General features: G+C 55.5%; 1 protein-coding gene across 2 annotated transcripts; it reads left to right on the plus strand.

The window, feature by feature from the left end:
- Positions 1–273: 273 nt before the first annotated feature.
- On the plus strand, positions 274–13,358 carry Npl4 (nuclear protein localization 4). Of its 2 annotated transcripts, none has more exons than XM_037237997.1 (16): positions 274–309; positions 797–921; positions 3,415–3,495; positions 3,796–3,888; positions 4,915–5,044; positions 5,565–5,688; positions 6,800–6,937; positions 7,389–7,512; positions 7,858–8,037; positions 8,424–8,561; positions 9,018–9,165; positions 9,486–9,646; positions 10,485–10,639; positions 11,768–11,906; positions 12,289–12,429; positions 12,812–13,358. In XM_037237997.1, the coding sequence occupies exons 2-16, from the start codon at positions 919–921 to the stop codon at positions 12,914–12,916; spliced, it is 1,860 nt and encodes a 619-aa protein (XP_037093892.1). In that variant the 5' UTR covers positions 274–309; positions 797–918; the 3' UTR covers positions 12,917–13,358. The 2 variants fall into 2 exon arrangements, with proteins under 2 accessions (XP_037093892.1, XP_037093893.1); XM_037237998.1 differs by lacking the exon at positions 274–309 and adding an exon at positions 324–350.
- The last annotated feature ends 3,664 nt before the right edge of the window (positions 13,359–17,022 follow it).

Raw genomic sequence — 17,022 nt, forward strand, 5'->3', positions numbered from 1 at the left:
ACGCAAATCAAGGTTTAGGCTAAAATCCAAAGAGAAGGATCACATTTTACATAACAAAAATGTAAAAATATAAAATTACATACCGAAATCCTTCTTGAACGATGAAATTGCTTTGAATATATGGGCCCACACATCACAGCGTAGCCAACATCACGCTGAGTATTCAAATGCGTCGCTTTTTCTGTAGATAAATACGTTTGCTGATAAGCTCCAAACGTATAGATAAGCCATTCGTGGCGCGCGTGTCACATATGTGAATTAACTACCAGTCATTCCAGAGCTTGCCCAATGGATGGTTGAATCCTGCTAGTAGGAGCACGTTATGACAAATTGCGTACTTTTGTTGAGAGGTGTTCGGCGACGGGAAGCAGTTTGTGATCCATTTTTCGATTAGCGACTGAAAAAGAGAACCTTCGAAATGGAGCAGGACTTGTGGAGCTTGGAGGATGTTGAATTTTTGATAGTCCGTGCTTGTTTTGTTCTGTAGGACCATTGACGGCCGGGCGTGATTGCGGCATGTGCTGCGTTGGGACTGTGCAGGTGTTTGTTGATTTCTTGCTTGGCTAAATCTGATCCATCTTAATCTGAAATTTAATCTAAATCTATGTTATTCGGCAAAGTCTGCGGGCAAGCTAGATAAAGGTGTAATGACAGCCTTGTGAAATTGCATGTCAGCAGGCAGCTTTCCAATTTGGGTGATGCACAGAGTGTACAATATTTGCCTGACAATATTGGAATTTCAATCACAGTGCATTTGCATGTTCATGAATAATGCTGCTGTTTCATTTTCTTACAGGTATCTACACACTCAGGTGATATTGTTTATGTGTAAAACTAGGTACCCGCCTACCTGCATTTACTCATCTAAATTTGTGCAGGCTCAGCTCTTTATTCAAGGGGATTTAGCATCAAAAGATAATGGTAAGTATGACGCACCCCCCTAAGCACGGTTGTTGGAACAGCTGCATGATATTTGGCTATTACTGTGTATTGTACTGCTCTTGTCTACCATATTACCCAATCCCATAAAGTAGGCAATTCATTTTGGTTGTGTTTGTCAGTTGATGAATTACTTAGGGGTGTACATGTGGCATTGGTGAACAGATTCACTACAAAAATCAGGTAATCTTATCCATCAGCCTTATGGAATACTGGTCAAAAGGCAGCTGTCTGCTAAATCTAAACTGAGGCATATATGCCTAAATTCCAGTAAGAGACTACAGGCTACAGGAACCTGTTGATAATCTAATTACCCAAATTCAGTTTTCAAGAAATAAAAAATAAAATGGCACAAATCAAGCAGTCAAGTCAACTGGGCAGCCAGACTATTAAAAAACACATTTTGTTGAACATATCCAGTGCAATTTTGACATCTTGGGAACATCCAAGAAAAATATTCTGATATTAGAGCACAACTAATTGGAAGATTTAACCTGGCCTTCATTCAGCATGTGTGCTGCAGGTTCAGTGTAGCAATGCTGCACAGGCTTCAGGTACAATGAGTGGAGTTTTTGCACACCGGTTGGGCAGTCTCGATGGTTCTTATCCAACACTTGAACCATTCACTTTCCTGGCCATCATCAGGTATTAGTTGATGGAGGAGAGTGCCTGAGAGCTTCTGACATGTAGCCATGTAGTATCACGGCCAAAAAGTTTCTTGCGGCTTTGTGAATATAACCACAATTGTGAGCTTTAATGGCTGAATAGCTCACTAACCTCTGTGCTGCTGAGGAGATGATCAAAATGGTTGAGATTTTTTACCTTGCCTCCCAGGTCCTTAAGTTTTTTAGGATGTTTCTTTTTCTAACCTGTCCAAGTTTTGAAATGATCCAGAAAATCAGGTCTGGCTAATATGTACAGCAGACTTGCTGATGGGGTTTTGATGCATTATAGTATGTGCTATGTCATTGATTATTTGCACTACTGATTAGGTTTTGATGGTGATGGTGCTTTATCCCATGCCAGCTGCCATTATGCCATACCTTTAATCCATGCCAACAGTGTTGTGCCATGCTGTACCTTACTCTTGGCTCTGTATGGCTGTCTTTCCATGTTACCAAAGTGTCAATAGTATTTGATGGCATGGCACCTCTTTCTGCATGCTGCCACTACTGTCTTGAAGATGTATGTGCAATTTTTGTTTTTCCCTTACAGTCACTCATTTCATGTTAGTTATTGATATCATAATGATATACCACTTCTAAAGATGGTTTGGGTGTTGTAGTGTCCACCAATTCTCTGAATGTGCTCTGACAAGCTTATGATATATGGAAGTGATATTGCAGGTTTATCTGGGGACCATTCCATGCTAAGTGATCTTCTTAACTTGTTTCATAAAATCCTCACAAAGCTATTTCTTTATGAGGATTTGCATGCATGTTTCATATACATGCATGTTTCATAAACATGCATGTTTCATCTTCTTCTTGTTATGTTAGGTATTTGCATGGATGGCTGCGATGCAGCATTTGAACACCTCAGAATATCCATCTTAAGGTGATCAGTGCATGCTTGCTCATTAGGGCTTTCAGCTGTGCTCTGTCAGATCTTTCATCAACTGTTGTCCATGTTTTGTTGTAATATGTGAGTGAATGATGCTGCTTTACTCCAAAGAGTTGAATAATTTTGGCAATGTTTCTTCTGCCCAGCATGCATGTATTGCCAGTGGATGACAGAAATCATTTTTGAGCAGCAGTGGGGATATATTGTTTTTCATCCTGATTTCTCTGGCAATATTCAATAATATATGTGGGCTGCAATTCAGTTGCAGGTTGCTTTGATTGAAACAATATTTGAGGTCACTTGTTTCATTTAGGACCAGATCATAATTTGGCTAAGTATGGAAAACCAGTTGCATTTCTATGAAGTACAAATATATTCATATCTCTCAGCACAAGCATGGAGCACAAAATTTAGTAGTGCCATTTCTCCCTAAAATGCAGTGCTTCCTTCTTTCTCCATGTCCAAAATTGTAATGCCTTTAAGTGCACACAACAGTTTTTTCTTTGGTTTTAATGATTGAATCACAATAATCTAATGTAATACCAAGATCACATCAGAAACTTGAATGCAATTTCCATGCAAAGCTCGCCATTTTGGGCCAGCTATAGGTTTTGTGCACACTGAATAGTCACATGGATTTAGGGGAAATATGAAACTTTACCATGGAACTTATATATGCAGGTCACTTAACACCACAACAATATTCCTTGGCACATTCAGAATTGGTTTGTAGTATACCACCAGTATGTTGCTGATCTGACCTGGTGTCTGGCCTGACCTGACCACTCACCTGACCTGACCTCTCACCTCACTTGACCTCTCACCTCACCTTGCATGACTTCTAGTCTGACCTTTGACCTGACCCAGCCTTTGATCCAAACACCCAGCTGACATGACCTGACCTTCCATCAGCTGCTGCGGATCCAGTCGCCGGAGGGCACGCGGCGCGTGGAGGTCCGCTCCGGCGCCTCCACCAGCAGGCTGTTCGAGAAGGTGAGCCGAGGCCGGGCACTCGCGCGCCTCTGGCATACCATACATGAGATGTGACTGTGGATCCAGTGTTGTTTTGTGATATGTAGGATGGTGCTGGGCATTAAGTCAGGAATGTCACAAGAGTGGAGAGTTAACATGAATTTTTGGCAGGCTTAATCCTTCATTTTAAAAAAGCAGTGGAAGGTGCTGCATTCTGTGGCAGTGCAGTGGTAACATGTTCTTGTTTCTTGCGGTGCTGGCAGGTACACATAGTTAGCATGCCATTGTCATTGGCATTATTTATATTGGTTTATTTTCCAGGTGAAGGAGGCATTTGACCTGAGCAGCTTCTCGTTCGCGATCTACAAGTCACGTGGACAAAAGGATGAGATCGTCGCCAGCAAATCTAAAAAGGTAAACTATGAGATAGATATAATAAAAATAAATAAAATAAATATGATATAAAATAAATTGATAAAACCCAGACAAAGGTCTCTGAACATGGTTACATGTAGGGGATGTGGTATTTCTAAGGGCTTGGTTTAATAAATGTGGTAATGCGGTGTGGCAATCTAGATGTGATGATGTTGCTACTTTGCCAATATGCCTGGATTTGCAATGGGTAGGACCCACTGAAGCCATCTAGCACCCTTGTCAAGTGGCAGCTGAAAAAAATAAACTAAAATAATTGAAAGACCTATTTTAAAGGGAGTGTTCCACATTTGTAAAGGGTGTGAGCTGCAACAGCTGTCTTGAAGACCATTCGATGCCTCTCATATCCCTGCCCTTTCTAAGACTTAAATCCCCTAGTTTCTGAAGTACACGCCGCGAACATGGGCAAAAGTGTATCGAGGAGAGTATTTCGACGTCACCTTGGCATTCACGACGTCATAATAACGTCATTAAAATCCTGTCATTCCATAAGTCATGCGGCGATCAAGGCAAATATATATATATATATATATATATATATATATATATATATATATATATATATATAATTGTTGAGTCTGTCATATGTGGCGTTCATGAGCCACGATTTCCAGACATAACGGTTGTCAATTGGCTCTATCAATGTTGTGCAAAGTACGATGACGTAATCAAACAGTGACGCATTTAGGAGCTTATTTACCAAACAGAAATTGTGTTGTCTAGGGCGGTCTTTTCCACTTACAAGTATGCCAATAGTTATGACGCAAGTGAGCTTATTTCATCATCCTCTGATGCTTGCTTTAAAATCTCCAAACGTGGAACATTCCCTTTAAATAATCGATATCGGATATTTAGGTTTTCGATACCAGATCGCTTGGGTCCACCGTGGCTCCCCCGTTTCCCGGTTACGAATCGCAGCGCTGCATCTAACGCAGAAAGACGCAGTGCTGCGTCCGCACACAAAGGGTGGTTGTACCGGGACTCGAACTCGGCACCTTTGGTTTTCAGGTGGACGGGCACCAGCTGCACCACGGCGACATGCTGTACATGGTGCCGCTGTCGGCCGACCTGTTCCCGTCCACCAGCGAGAACATGGAGACACAGAGCGAGCCTGAGAGCAAGGCCTCGTCCACCACCGGTGAGGAGGCCGCCGTCACCGGGGGGAGGCGGGGGGGGGGGGGGGGGGGGGCACCGGCGAGGTCCCGGGAGAGAGAGCGGGGTGACTTAGAGAGGCGAGTTGTCGAAGCGAAGGTTGGTGCTGGCTGCAGATCACTCGGATAGAACTGGCGTGGGTAGAGGACTTAAAAAGGTATTGTGATGTCGAAAGGGTAAGATCGAATACGGTAACACGTGAGCCGGAACCGGACATGACGGAATGCAGATAGGTCAGAAACGCTGGAATGCAGATAACAGAACGCAATTATGTTAGGTAAGACATCGTTTGTTAAATATACCAATTCTGACTGCAGGTGGGGCGGCAGAGTGGCTACATCGAGATCACGTTGGTTATATAGCTCTCGCGCTTGTTGACAACACGCCCTGTAGCCGTTGCTGGGTCGATTGCGGTGGTGACGGCAGCCGGCGCGTGGCTCCTATCTTTCCGCCGCTGGCTGGCCGTCTGAGCGTGGCTGACGCCGCCAACTGGCGCGCTGTTGCAGCCTCACTGCGGGAGAGCCGATCGCAGGCGTCGCTGGTGGCCAAGAGTGACGTGGAGGAGGAGCTGGTGGACCAGCTGCTGTGGCGGCAGGACGGCAAGATCCCCCGCGCCCGGGACGAGCGGCTGTGAGTGGGCGCTCCGGCCCGCCCCGAGGGGAGAGGGCGGGAGAGGTGCCCGCTCGGGTCGAGACGGACGGCTGGGGAAGGCGCCAGCCGCTGGAGGGGCGGTTGGGGAGGGCGACAGCCGCTGGAGGGACGGTTGGGGAGGGCGACAGCCACTGGAGGGACGGTTGGGGGGGGGGGGCGACAGCCGCTGGAAGGACGGTTGGTGAGGGCGCCAGTCGCTGGAGGGACGGTTGGAGGGCGACAGCCGCTGGAAGGACGGTTGGTGAGGGCGCCAGTCGCTGGAGGACGGGTGTGGAGGCGACAGCCCGCTGGAGGGACGGTTGGGGAGGGCGACAGCCGCTGGAGGGACGGTTGGGGAGGGCGGCAGCCGCTGGAGGGACGGTTGGGGAGGGCGACAGCCGCTGGAGGGACGGTTGGGGAGGGCGACGGCCGCTGGAGGGACGGATGGAGATGGCTTCGCCCTGGGAAGAGTGGGGGAGGTGGTGCTTTTCAGCGGAGAAATGGGTCGGGGAGGGCCTTCTGAGAATAGTCCCACGTGTGCTGGTGTTTAGCCGGGCGCCAGCCGAGCGTGTGGCACGGTAGTTGGCTGTGATTCCTGTAGGACCCCTGCGCTTGGTGGTGGGAGCCATTGGCGCTGATTACAGTGGTCTCACCCTGGGCTGCTTGGGCGATAGAAGCCATTCCAAATGTGGGCAATACTGCCTGGATTTGTGAGACAGGCTGGTAAGCACAACCCTCAGATGCAAATGTATCAGACTGAACCTGCCTGGGCTCTCGCACTTTCTGAGACTCAGCGCAGTCCTTTAAATGAGTAGCGTTCTGATAGCGTATCTATCTGAAACTGGCCTTCTCAGCTTGCCTTGGCAGGAGCGCACCAATTAGATATTGTCACAGTGTCGTGAACAGCTGGTCACAGTGAGGCAGCTGAGCTCGGTGAAGACTGCTATGGTCTGAGTTCGAGTGCGGCCGGCCAGTGGGGTGGGGTCACTATTTTATTAGCTATCACGCAGCAACGGCCGGCCGCCAACTCAGCCCTCTGACGCCCCATCGTGATGTGGCTACCACCTGGTGGGCGTCTCGCACCACCTGAGCTTTATGTTGTTTCCACCAGGTGTCGACACGGCCCGAACGGCCGCTGCATCCACTGCAGCCCGCTGGAGCCGTACGACGCCACATACCTCAAGGATAACAACATCAAGCACATGAGCTTCCACAGCTACTTGAGGAAGCTTACTGGTGGCGTGGACAAGTGAGACATTTTCCAATCAATGCGCCATATTTGCCAGCTCACCAGGAGTGCGTGCCGCTGCTGGTGTGGCTGTGTGTCGCGGATGTTTCTGCTGCCAGGAGCTGGCTGGCCATCCTCACGTGACCTGTGTGCCTGTGTGCGTCGCCGTGGGCAAGTGTGTCCCCCCCCCCCCGCGGATGTAACCGATGTGTCCGGATGCGCCGTCAGATTTAAACTTACCCTTCGGGTGTGACTTGTCCTGAACTGTTGCTACCTCTGTCGTGACCTGGCGTGACCTCTGTCGTGACCTGTAGTGACCGCTGTCATAACCTATGATGGCCTGTCTTTACTTCTATCGTGGGCAGTCGTTACCTTTGTCGTGACCTATCATGACCTGTCGTCACCTCTATTGTAACCTGTCGTGACCCCTGTCGTGCCCTGTCGTGACCTGTGTGTCCGTGTGCGCCGCCAGGGGCAAGTTCGCTGCGCTGGACGACCTCAGCTGCAAGATCAAGCCCGGCTGCACGGACCACCCGCCCTGGCCCAAGGGCATCTGCTCCAAATGTCAGCCCAGCGCCGTTACGCTGAACAGACAGGTGAGCCGTCGACCACCGGGCTCAGGCTGGCCTGGCGGAGGGGGGGGGGGGAGGCAGGCCAGTGGGGCGGTCAACACGCCGACACTACACAGAGGTGCGTGTGACGCTCGATGTTGTGTGATGCTTGCTGTGTGACGAGGGAGGCACCGCCGCGGGCAGAAAAATTCACGCGAGCATGGTTGTGAGGTATTTGCTTTCCGTTAGCGAGGTGAGCTATATGCAGTTTTTTAGCGACCTGATTACGTTACTCCACAAATGAAGGAATTAGAAAATGCGCGTAGCTATGACGAGGAGAACTGGTCTCCGCGGTGGCGTGTTGTGGCTCACACTGAGCCGCGTTGGCAGACGTACCGGCACGTGGACAACGTGATGTTTGAGAACCCCGCGCTGGTGGAGCGCTTCCTCAATTACTGGCGCGTCAGCGGTCACCAGAGAGTGGGCATCCTGATCGGCAAGTTTGAGGTGCACAAGGACGTGCCGCTGGGCATCAAGGCCACCGTCACCGCCATCTATGAGCCGCCGCAGGTACTACACGACGACTGATGATCAGGTCGGCTGCTATGGTTCAGGACGGTGATGCTGGGAAATAGTCACACGAGTGTTAGTTGAACGGCCTGTGTGTCACGCCTTGGACTGTCTCGGAGTGTGTAAAAACAACGCGTACACGTGTGGTCCTCGGACTCGGTGCGTGCATATCTCCGGCTGTTGCCGATCTTCGGCGCCCATTCCGGCGGGTGTCGCACTGTGCTTGTGGCCGCACCGCGACCGGGACCTCGTGACCTGTGACCGCGACCTCGTGACCTGTGACCGAGACCTCGTGACCCGTGGCCGGGACCTCGTGACCTGTAACCGGGACCTCATGACCCGTGGCCGGGACCTCGTGACCCGCGACCCGCCGCCGTGCCCTCCAGGAGAGCAGCCGGGAACACGTGCGCCTGCTGGAGGACCCGCAGTCGGCGACGGTGGACGAGCTGAGCGGCGCGCTCGGCATGCAGCGCGTCGGCTGGATCTTCACCGACCTGATCGCCGAGGACATAGCCAAGGGCACGGTGAGCTGGCGCCGGCCGCGGGTGCGCCGCCGCCGCTGTGTCCGTCGCTGAGGCGCGGGCGCGCTGACGCCGTCAGCCGCTCCTCCCGTGACCTCTGGTGTCAGTGTGGTGGCGTTCGGCGGCGGAGCAGCCGCAGGCGAAGGGCAGGGTCGCACACAAGGGTACGGAGAAAGGAAAAGCGTGGGGATTGGTGACAGCAAATGGGTGAAGACTGCGTGGCGAATCCAACAGGGGAAAATGTCTCAGACAGGCTGGGAATGCGAAGGTCCAAAGGAAGGGAAAGCGGGGCAGGAAGGAGGCGGTGTGGTTGTGATCGTCACCGTGGTTGTGACCGTGGTTGTGACCGTCACTAGGCATGCTCGGCAGGACGGAAGATGAGTCTGGTCCGCGCCCTGAAGGCTGTGAGCCGGCCGGGCCCCCTCGGCCCCTTACCTGACCTGACCTGACCTGACCCAGGTGAAGCACCTGCGCGGCATGGACACGTGGTTCCTGTCGGCGCAGGAGTGCATGATGGCGGGCCACCTGCAGGCGATGCACCCCAACCCCTGCCGCCTGGCACCCTCCGGCTACTTCGGCTCCAAGTTCGTCACCGTCGTCGTCTCGGGTGGGTCGACGCGCCGCGCTTAGGCGAACGCCTCAGGACTATTGTCGGAGTCAGATTGTGGTGATGTGGGGGAGGTGCGCGCCAGAAACCCACTGCCACTGATTTTATCACAAGCAATCTCTGTCACCAGTCATTTGTTGCATGGCTTTTGTGATGTGACACTTTCACAACGCAGTTAGCATCATGGCATGCCACATGCATGCCACATAGCCATAGCCATAGCCATAGCCATAGCCATAGCTATAGCCAAAGTCATAGCCATACTCATACCCATAGCCATAGCCATAGCCTTACCCAATCACCATGTCCGCTGTGGCCAGGTGACCGCGAGAACCAGGTGCACATGGAGGGCTACCAGCTGAGCAACCAGGGCACGTCTCTGGTACGTGACGGCTGTTACGTGCCCACCAAGGACGCGCCGGAGCTGGCCTGGATCCGCGAGTCCTCCAACCAGCAGTACGTGCCGGACGTCTTTTACAAGGTGCGTACCGCTCCGGCCGGAGGAACCTCGTGCCGCTCCGGCCAGGGGTCCCCTCGTGCTGCGGCGCCGCGTGTGAAAACGCTATGTTTTCAGATACGCGTGTTCGCCGCGATACGCCTTTTTGACTCTGACCACTGTTTGGTTTTAATACCGTCCTTCCCATGTCAAGAAACATCCTCAGCAGTGAAGACTGTCGTTGTCTACCATTTCTTTTAATTTTTTTACTTTGCGTGATAAAGCATTGTTTTTGTCTTCTGATTGGTGTACACTTTCTACTTATTGCTTCTTATTTACGATCATGACATCAAAATAACACAAAAAAACGCCCTACTGAACACTTATGAAATTGCTAGTTACGCGTTTTTTTTCTTTTACTTTTGGCGGCAGAAGTGACCCTTACCTGTTGACAGACACCAGTAAGTGATCCTTTCCTTCTGACAAACACCAGTAAGTGACCCTCTCCTGACAAACATCAGTAACGGACCCTTTACTTCTGACAAACACCAGTCAGTGGCCCTTTCCTTCTGACAAACACCAGTAAATGACCCCTCCTTCTGCCAGCACTAGCAAGTGACCATTTCCTTCTAAGAAAAGCACCACTAATTGATCCTTTCCTTCTGACAAACACCAGTCAGTGACCCTTTCCTGCTGGCAGACGTCAGTAAGTGGCCCTTTACGGCTGACAAACACCAATAAGGTGCCCTTTTCTGTTACAAAATATCAGTTAGTGATCTTTTTCTGTTGACAAGCACCAGTAAGTGACACCTAGCGTTCGCTTGACCGCGAAAGCCGGTCCCGGGAGCTGACTCTCACCTGCTCTGGCCGGCCGTTGCTTCAGGAGAAGGACGGCTACGGCAACGAGGTGACGAAGCTGGCGCGTCCGCTGCCGATCGCCTACCTGCTGGTGGACGTGCCGGCCTCCACGCCGCTCGAGCCCGTCTACACCTTCCGCCTGCCGCCGGCGCCGCGCTCCCAGTTCCCCGTGGAGAACAGGTGAGGAGAGGCGCTGTTGGAGCGACGGGCTCCCAGTTCCCCGTGGAGAACAGGTGAGGAGAGGCGCTGTTGGAGCGACGCGCCGCTCGAGCCCGTTTACACCTTCCGCCTGCCGCCGGCGCCGCGCTCCCAGTTCCCCGTGGAGAACAGGTGAGGAGAGACGCTGTTGGAGCGACGCGCCCCCAGTTCCCCGTGGAGAACAGGTGAGGGGAGGCGCTGTTGGAGCGACGCGCTCCCAGTTCCCCGTGGAGAACAGGTGAGGAGAGGAGAGGTTGGAGCGAGGCGCTCCCAGTTCCCCGTGGAGAACAGGTGAGGAGAGGAGAGGTTGGAGCGACACGCCATGGTGGCGGGTGTTAGAGGTTGGCTTGTCAGGACGTGTCACGGGTGGCGAAGCCAGCCCATGGGGATGTGATGGGCAGCGCGTATCGACGGCGGGATCGTAAGCACGTGGCGGAGTTGGTGCCGCCGTCACGTGTTGGACGCAGCGTAGTCACTGGTCGGCCCGTGCCACAGGCTCGATGGGCGCGTGTGGCCTGGGCATATCAGAGGCGGGAGAGATATCTCCTAACGGGGCGCCACGGCGCGCTCGAGGTGCCGCGGAGGCTGCCAGGCAATGAGTCGGTGAATGGGGCGCGTGCCGGCGGGTGTGGGGGGGGGGGGGGGGGGCTCGCCTGGCCTCGGGCCGCGGGCGGCCGGGCGGGCGGGACACCGCGGCGGTGCCACGGCAGGCGGTAAAGCCAGCATAAAGCGCGCACGCGGCGGAGCGGAGCCGGGCGCGCGGGCGCGTGATATGCCGGCCTCCGAGGCCTGCCTGGTGATCGGCCGGCCGCCGCCGACAGCGCCGCCCCGTCGCTCGGCCGGTGTGCGCACCGCCCGTGTTACACTGGCGCCCGAGCCCGCGGCGTCCAGGAGGCCGGCCGGTTGTGCGACAAACCGCCCGTGTTACACCGGCGCCCGAGCCCGCGCGGTCAGGCCGGCCGCGGCGCTCTGTCGCCGCCGTCGGCCCGTCGGTCGGCGGCCGTCCGCGCCGCGGCCGTCCTGCCGACCGCGGCGCGGCTGTGCTGGGATGGTCGGTGCGGCGAGCGGCGAGCCATCGGCGCTGATGTGTGCCTTCCCGTGCCACGGCAGGCTGCTGGACGGCCACATGCAGAACTTCTCGGCGCTCTCGGCGTACCTGCACCGGGTGACCGAGGACGACTTCCTGTCGGCCGTCAGCGACTTCCACGTGCTGCTCTACCTGGCCACCATGGACACTGTACACATCAAGGTGGGTGGCTGGTGGCGACGCCCCTCTCCCCCCGCCCTGGTCGGGCCGGGGGCCAGACCACCGCCGGAGGCCAGCCCAGCACCATGAATGCCGCGCGCTTCGTGGAATGCCGTGGTTTGCCCCGTGTAAAGTTTGTGATAGTCCGTAGTGGGTGATGTTGAGCCGACTTAAAGGTCACATGGTGCGGTTATTTAGTATGGTTTTAGGTATTTGTTGGCACTTCAGTAGCCGTAAAGCACGGATAAATCCGCTGAGATGCGCCTTCAAGTGAGGCTCGGACGTCGGCGGTGTGGCGTCGCCAGGAGCCGCTCCCGCGCGCCGGGACGAGAGGCGTGGCGCGGGACACCGCCGGCTGTGCTGTGACCGGTCTCTCCGCCGGCAGGCCGTGCTGCCGCCGCTGCTGTCGGCCGTGCGGCAGCAGGACCAGCTGCTGGCGCACGAGTTCTACAACGGCGTCGAGTGGCAGACGGTGCTGCAGCTGATGGAGGCCTCCTCGGCCTCGGCGACCGGCTCCGGCGCCCAGGTCAGCCGCCGTCCCCGCCCGCGCGGCGTCTTGTCGGGCCGCCGTTGGCCTGTGAAAACAGACGCGTCATTTGCGTCAGCTGTTTTAATAGCTGCAGATGGCTGTGATGTATTCTTGGTGACTCCTTTTTCTGTATTGAATTGCGTACGCCCGCCTTTCGATATATATATATATATATATATATATATATATATATATATATATATATATATATATAGTGCGCCATAATACGCACACTATTCGATATTTTAGATAAACGCACACCAAGAACGCATAATCGACAGTGGGCCCATCTGAAACAATGGATTGTCAAGCGTATGGCAAATAGTGTGCCGCCTGGTGGGCGTTCTTCGGCGGTCTAAGTTCCCCGTCCGGCCGACAGATGTCTCAATCAGTGGGCGCGGACGCCTGGCCCTGCCAGCACTGCACGTTCCTGAACCGCGCCGAGAGTGCCAGCTGTGAGATCTGCCAGCTACCCAAGATGTAGGCGCGCGAAGTGTGGCGGGCCTGCGCTCCGCCGGTCGGTGACCCGACACCCCAGCGGCTCAGTGATGACCGGCCGGTGTCCTGCGGTGACCTGGCCGGGCTCTAGTGACCCACGTTTGACCCGCCGCTGACCCGCTGTCGCCGGACGCGCCCGGCCGCCGGAAGGCGCACGCCGTTCGGTCGCGGGCGGCGGCCGGCGTGTCGTCGAGCCAGTGCCGCCGCCGCAGTGGCGGCTGTGTGTCTCCGGAGCGACCTCAGGGCCGAGGCCGGTCACAGGTCATGCCAAGCACGTCGCCAGCCGGCAGTGTTCTCTGGGCTCACAAGTGAGCGGCCGGCCGGCGGCGCCGGGCGGGATTGCAGCTGTGCTGCGTGTGTTAGCGCTCGTCCCGGCAGTTCGGGAGGCCGGTGACGCGTTTGTGCACTTCTCAATACATTGTACCGAGGCGGGCGCGCCGCGGCTGTGTGGCGGGCGACGCCGAGCAGCGCCCACCGAAGGGACGCGCTGGTCAGAACTCTGCTCCGGCGGTTGAGTCCTTGCTCGCCGGCCGGCCGAACCAGGTTCTGAAGTGCTCCGAGATTCGGGGTCAGCCCATCGACGACCGCATGCCACCGCCGGGGTCGGGAAGGGCGCAGGTGGCGCGTGACTGAAGACGCGCGCCTTATTGGATCGCGGGGTTGGGTCAGGGGTCTGCTGGGTACTGGATGGGGCTAGCCTGGTACGTCGTGGCCCGCACCCTCGCGGTAGCGTTGCGCGACACCAGCGGGACTTCTCCACTGTCCCGTTGGATTTAAAAGCACTGGAGGGAAGACTCCCCCGCATCGAAATCCCGCCATCTCGCCAGTCGATTCGACGTGCACACAACGGGCCCTGACCAGCACCGCCACATCATGTGACAACACAGCGCCCGGGCGGCTGCCGCCAGCGCCGCCGGCCTGACCGGGCCCGCTGCCCCGCCCTCGCTCGCCGCGCCACTCCGTCCGCCGTGCGGCCCGCGTGACTTCCGACCCGCTCAACGCTCGCTGGGCTGGGGTCGAGATCGCGTTGCTCCTGATCGGCTGACTTGCTGAGCGGGTTTTAGCCACGGCGTGCTGAGTCCTTTCTTCGAACCCAGGCCACGGCTTGCGTCAGCCGCCGCCGTAGCCGGCTGGACCTTTGGCCTGCTGGACCCTGGCTCGGCTGGATCCCTGGCAAGCTGGACCGCTGGCCGACCAGACCCTGGCCTGCCTGAGGCCTTGTGCTGGCGGGCCGGTGCGTGACAGGGCCGGTCGGCCGGCGTCGCGGCCCGCTTAATTCGTGATGAGGCGGCCTGGCGGCGTCGCGTGAAGACGCTGACTAATCTGTTGATTGCGCCGGTCTCCGGTCGATGGCGGGTCCGGCTGTGGACAGTGGACGCTCGAGTCCGCCGCGAGCGACCGGGGGCGCCGTCGCCTCACTGCGAAAGGCAGACTGGCTCAAGTGTTGCGCAACCAGTACTGCGCGTGCGTGCGCCGGGGTATGATTATGGGATGCATTGAGTGCATTTCGGCGGGGAGGGGGGGGGGCTCTGGGAATATCGTGACGGGGTGATGTGGGGTTTGTAGGTCAATTCATCCCGCAGGGTGTTCCGTACTGAAAGTCAGGGATTAGGGGTAGGTCGGCGCAATGCTCTTTTTGAAAACATGGAACGTAATGGTCGTCTTGGCCTTTTGACCTAAAGCAAGCCGGGAAAACGCCTCCTGAATTAATTTTGACGTATAGGGACACGGATGTGGCACCATGGATTGCCAAAGATGCCAAACATTGTCAAACGTGCGGGCATTCGGTCCCGCCACCGTTCCTACCGAATTTCCGTGCTTTTGCAGATGATCTGGTACATTGTGACAGGCACACCCATCGGCGGCGCTGTGATCTCGCCGCAGACAAACACACATGATGAGCTCGCCGCAGACAAACACACATGATGATCTCGCCGCAGACAAACGCACATGATGAGCTCGCCGCAGATAAACACACATGATGAGCTCGCCGCAGACAAGCACACATGATGAGCTCGCCGCAGACAAACACACATGATGAGCTCGCCGCAGACAAACACACATGATGAGCTCGCCGCAGACAGGCACACGTGATGAGCTCGCCGCAGACAGGCACACGTGATGAGCTCGCCGCAGACAAACACACATGATGAGCTCGCCGCAGACAAACACGCATGATGAGCTCGCCGCAGACAGGCGCACGTGATGAGCTCGCCGTAAACAGGCACACGTGATGAGCTCGCCGCAGACAGACACATGTGATGAGCTCGCCGCAAACAGGCACACGTGATGAGCTCGCCGCAGACGGGCACACGTGATGAGCTCGCCGCAGACAAACACATATGATGAGCTCGCCGCAGACAGGCACACGCTGATGAGCTCGCCGCAGACAGACACACGTGATGAGCTCGCCGCAGAGACGGCCTCGGCTGAGCGTGCCCGGATATCCGGACCGCGGCCGGAAACACAGCACCTCGGAGGAGCTGGAGCTGGAGCTCGAGCATGGTTACCACATGCACCCATGCCTACCCACCGCTGGATCTAATTGGAGACAGTGATACCGTCCTGAACAGCGATTGCCGCCCACGGCCACAACGGCGACAGTTCACGTTAATGGCAACCACGGCGGGCATCGATCACGTCGTTTTCCAACCAGCCGACCTCAATTCCTCGGCGCCGCTGGCAGCCGGCGGCATCGCTTCACCGAACACCCGTGCGGCCGTATCGACCCCATGACGCCCCTGCCACTGACCGTTGGTACTTAAAGCGGCTGTATAGCCGCTGGGCACGCGCCCGCCGGTCTGACGTCATGCGACGCTCTCGCGAGCCGAGGTCGTTCCTTGGCGCGGAAGCGTGCCTTCAGCAGGTCTTCAGGGCTGGTCCATCGTGCTGCGCTGCGGCCGTGAGATTTGAGCGGCTGGTGAGCATGGTCGCCGCTGCATGGTCTCGGTGGTGGTCTTCATTCCTCATAAAGACACTTTAATCTGAATAATTGAAAATGCGAAAGCGTTTGCCATCAGAGAACCATCGTCACATGCGGACAACAGGTGGGCGTAAGTGTGCCAATAATCAATAAGTGTGTGTCAATAAGTGAGTCAATAAAACACATTTTGTAAATGGCAAATGATGCTTTGCGCTGTTACTTTCCTCTGCAAGACGCTAGGCCACTATACCTAGAACAACATAGAACGACATGAACATAGAACACGACGCGGCACACACGAACACACGACATAGAACAGGCGATAGAACAATGCTCTGAAACCGAAGGACTAAAACAGTACAGCTCGTGCATTTGCTGCACGGCCTCTGCAACCCTTTCCTCATATTGTCACGTGAGATTATTGCGCCCGGGCTGGCTAGCTCGCACCACACAATACACCCCGTTCGCCCAATTCTGCAGCGGCCAGTGTACCACGGCGCCGGGCAGCGCGGAGTCCCGACGGCGCTCGATGCCTCGTTAAATGGCGAACAAGGGCATCCCGCCGACTTGTTTGACCGGCGCACACAGCTGGATCGGCCGCGGCACGGATTGGCAAAGCCGTGCACGGGGTCGATGAAGCCATGGCAGCCGCCCGCGCGAGCGAACGCGGGGCTTTGCAACCGCCGGCGAACAATTCCAGCGGCTGGCCTCGCGCGGCTGCACGGCCTTTGCAACGTTATCACCACCGGTGCCATACTTGTAATAACACGCCCGTGTGGTGTACTGAAAATGAGCTGGTGTAATGCGCAGTAAACAGTGGCATGGAAAAAAACGTCGTGTGCTTATGCAGGTGACAAATTGACCCATTTTGGACGCGTTTTTGCAGGTGCATATACGTAAAATACGTACGCGTGTACGTCATTATACGTATACATATGTTACGTATACGTATACGTATACGTAGCAGTTCACGGAGTCAAAACGAAAATTGTTTCAGGAAGCATGCACAGCAGAGTGGGTTTTAATTTGGCCGCCATTTTTATTTCGAGTGAGTGACCCGTTGCATCGCGCCGAGGAACAAAACACATATAACCTGAATTTGAAGGTGATCATCAGTCCGTGGCTCTGCGGGTTAGAGCGCCTGCCTCTCATCCCACCCGTGGCGGGGT

The sequence above is a fragment of the Pollicipes pollicipes genome, unplaced genomic scaffold, assembly GCF_011947565.3.
Source record: "Pollicipes pollicipes isolate AB1234 unplaced genomic scaffold, Ppol_2.1 Scaffold_7262;HRSCAF=8765_pilon_pilon_pilon, whole genome shotgun sequence".
NCBI classification, from domain to species: domain Eukaryota; kingdom Metazoa; phylum Arthropoda; class Thecostraca; order Pollicipedomorpha; family Pollicipedidae; genus Pollicipes; species Pollicipes pollicipes.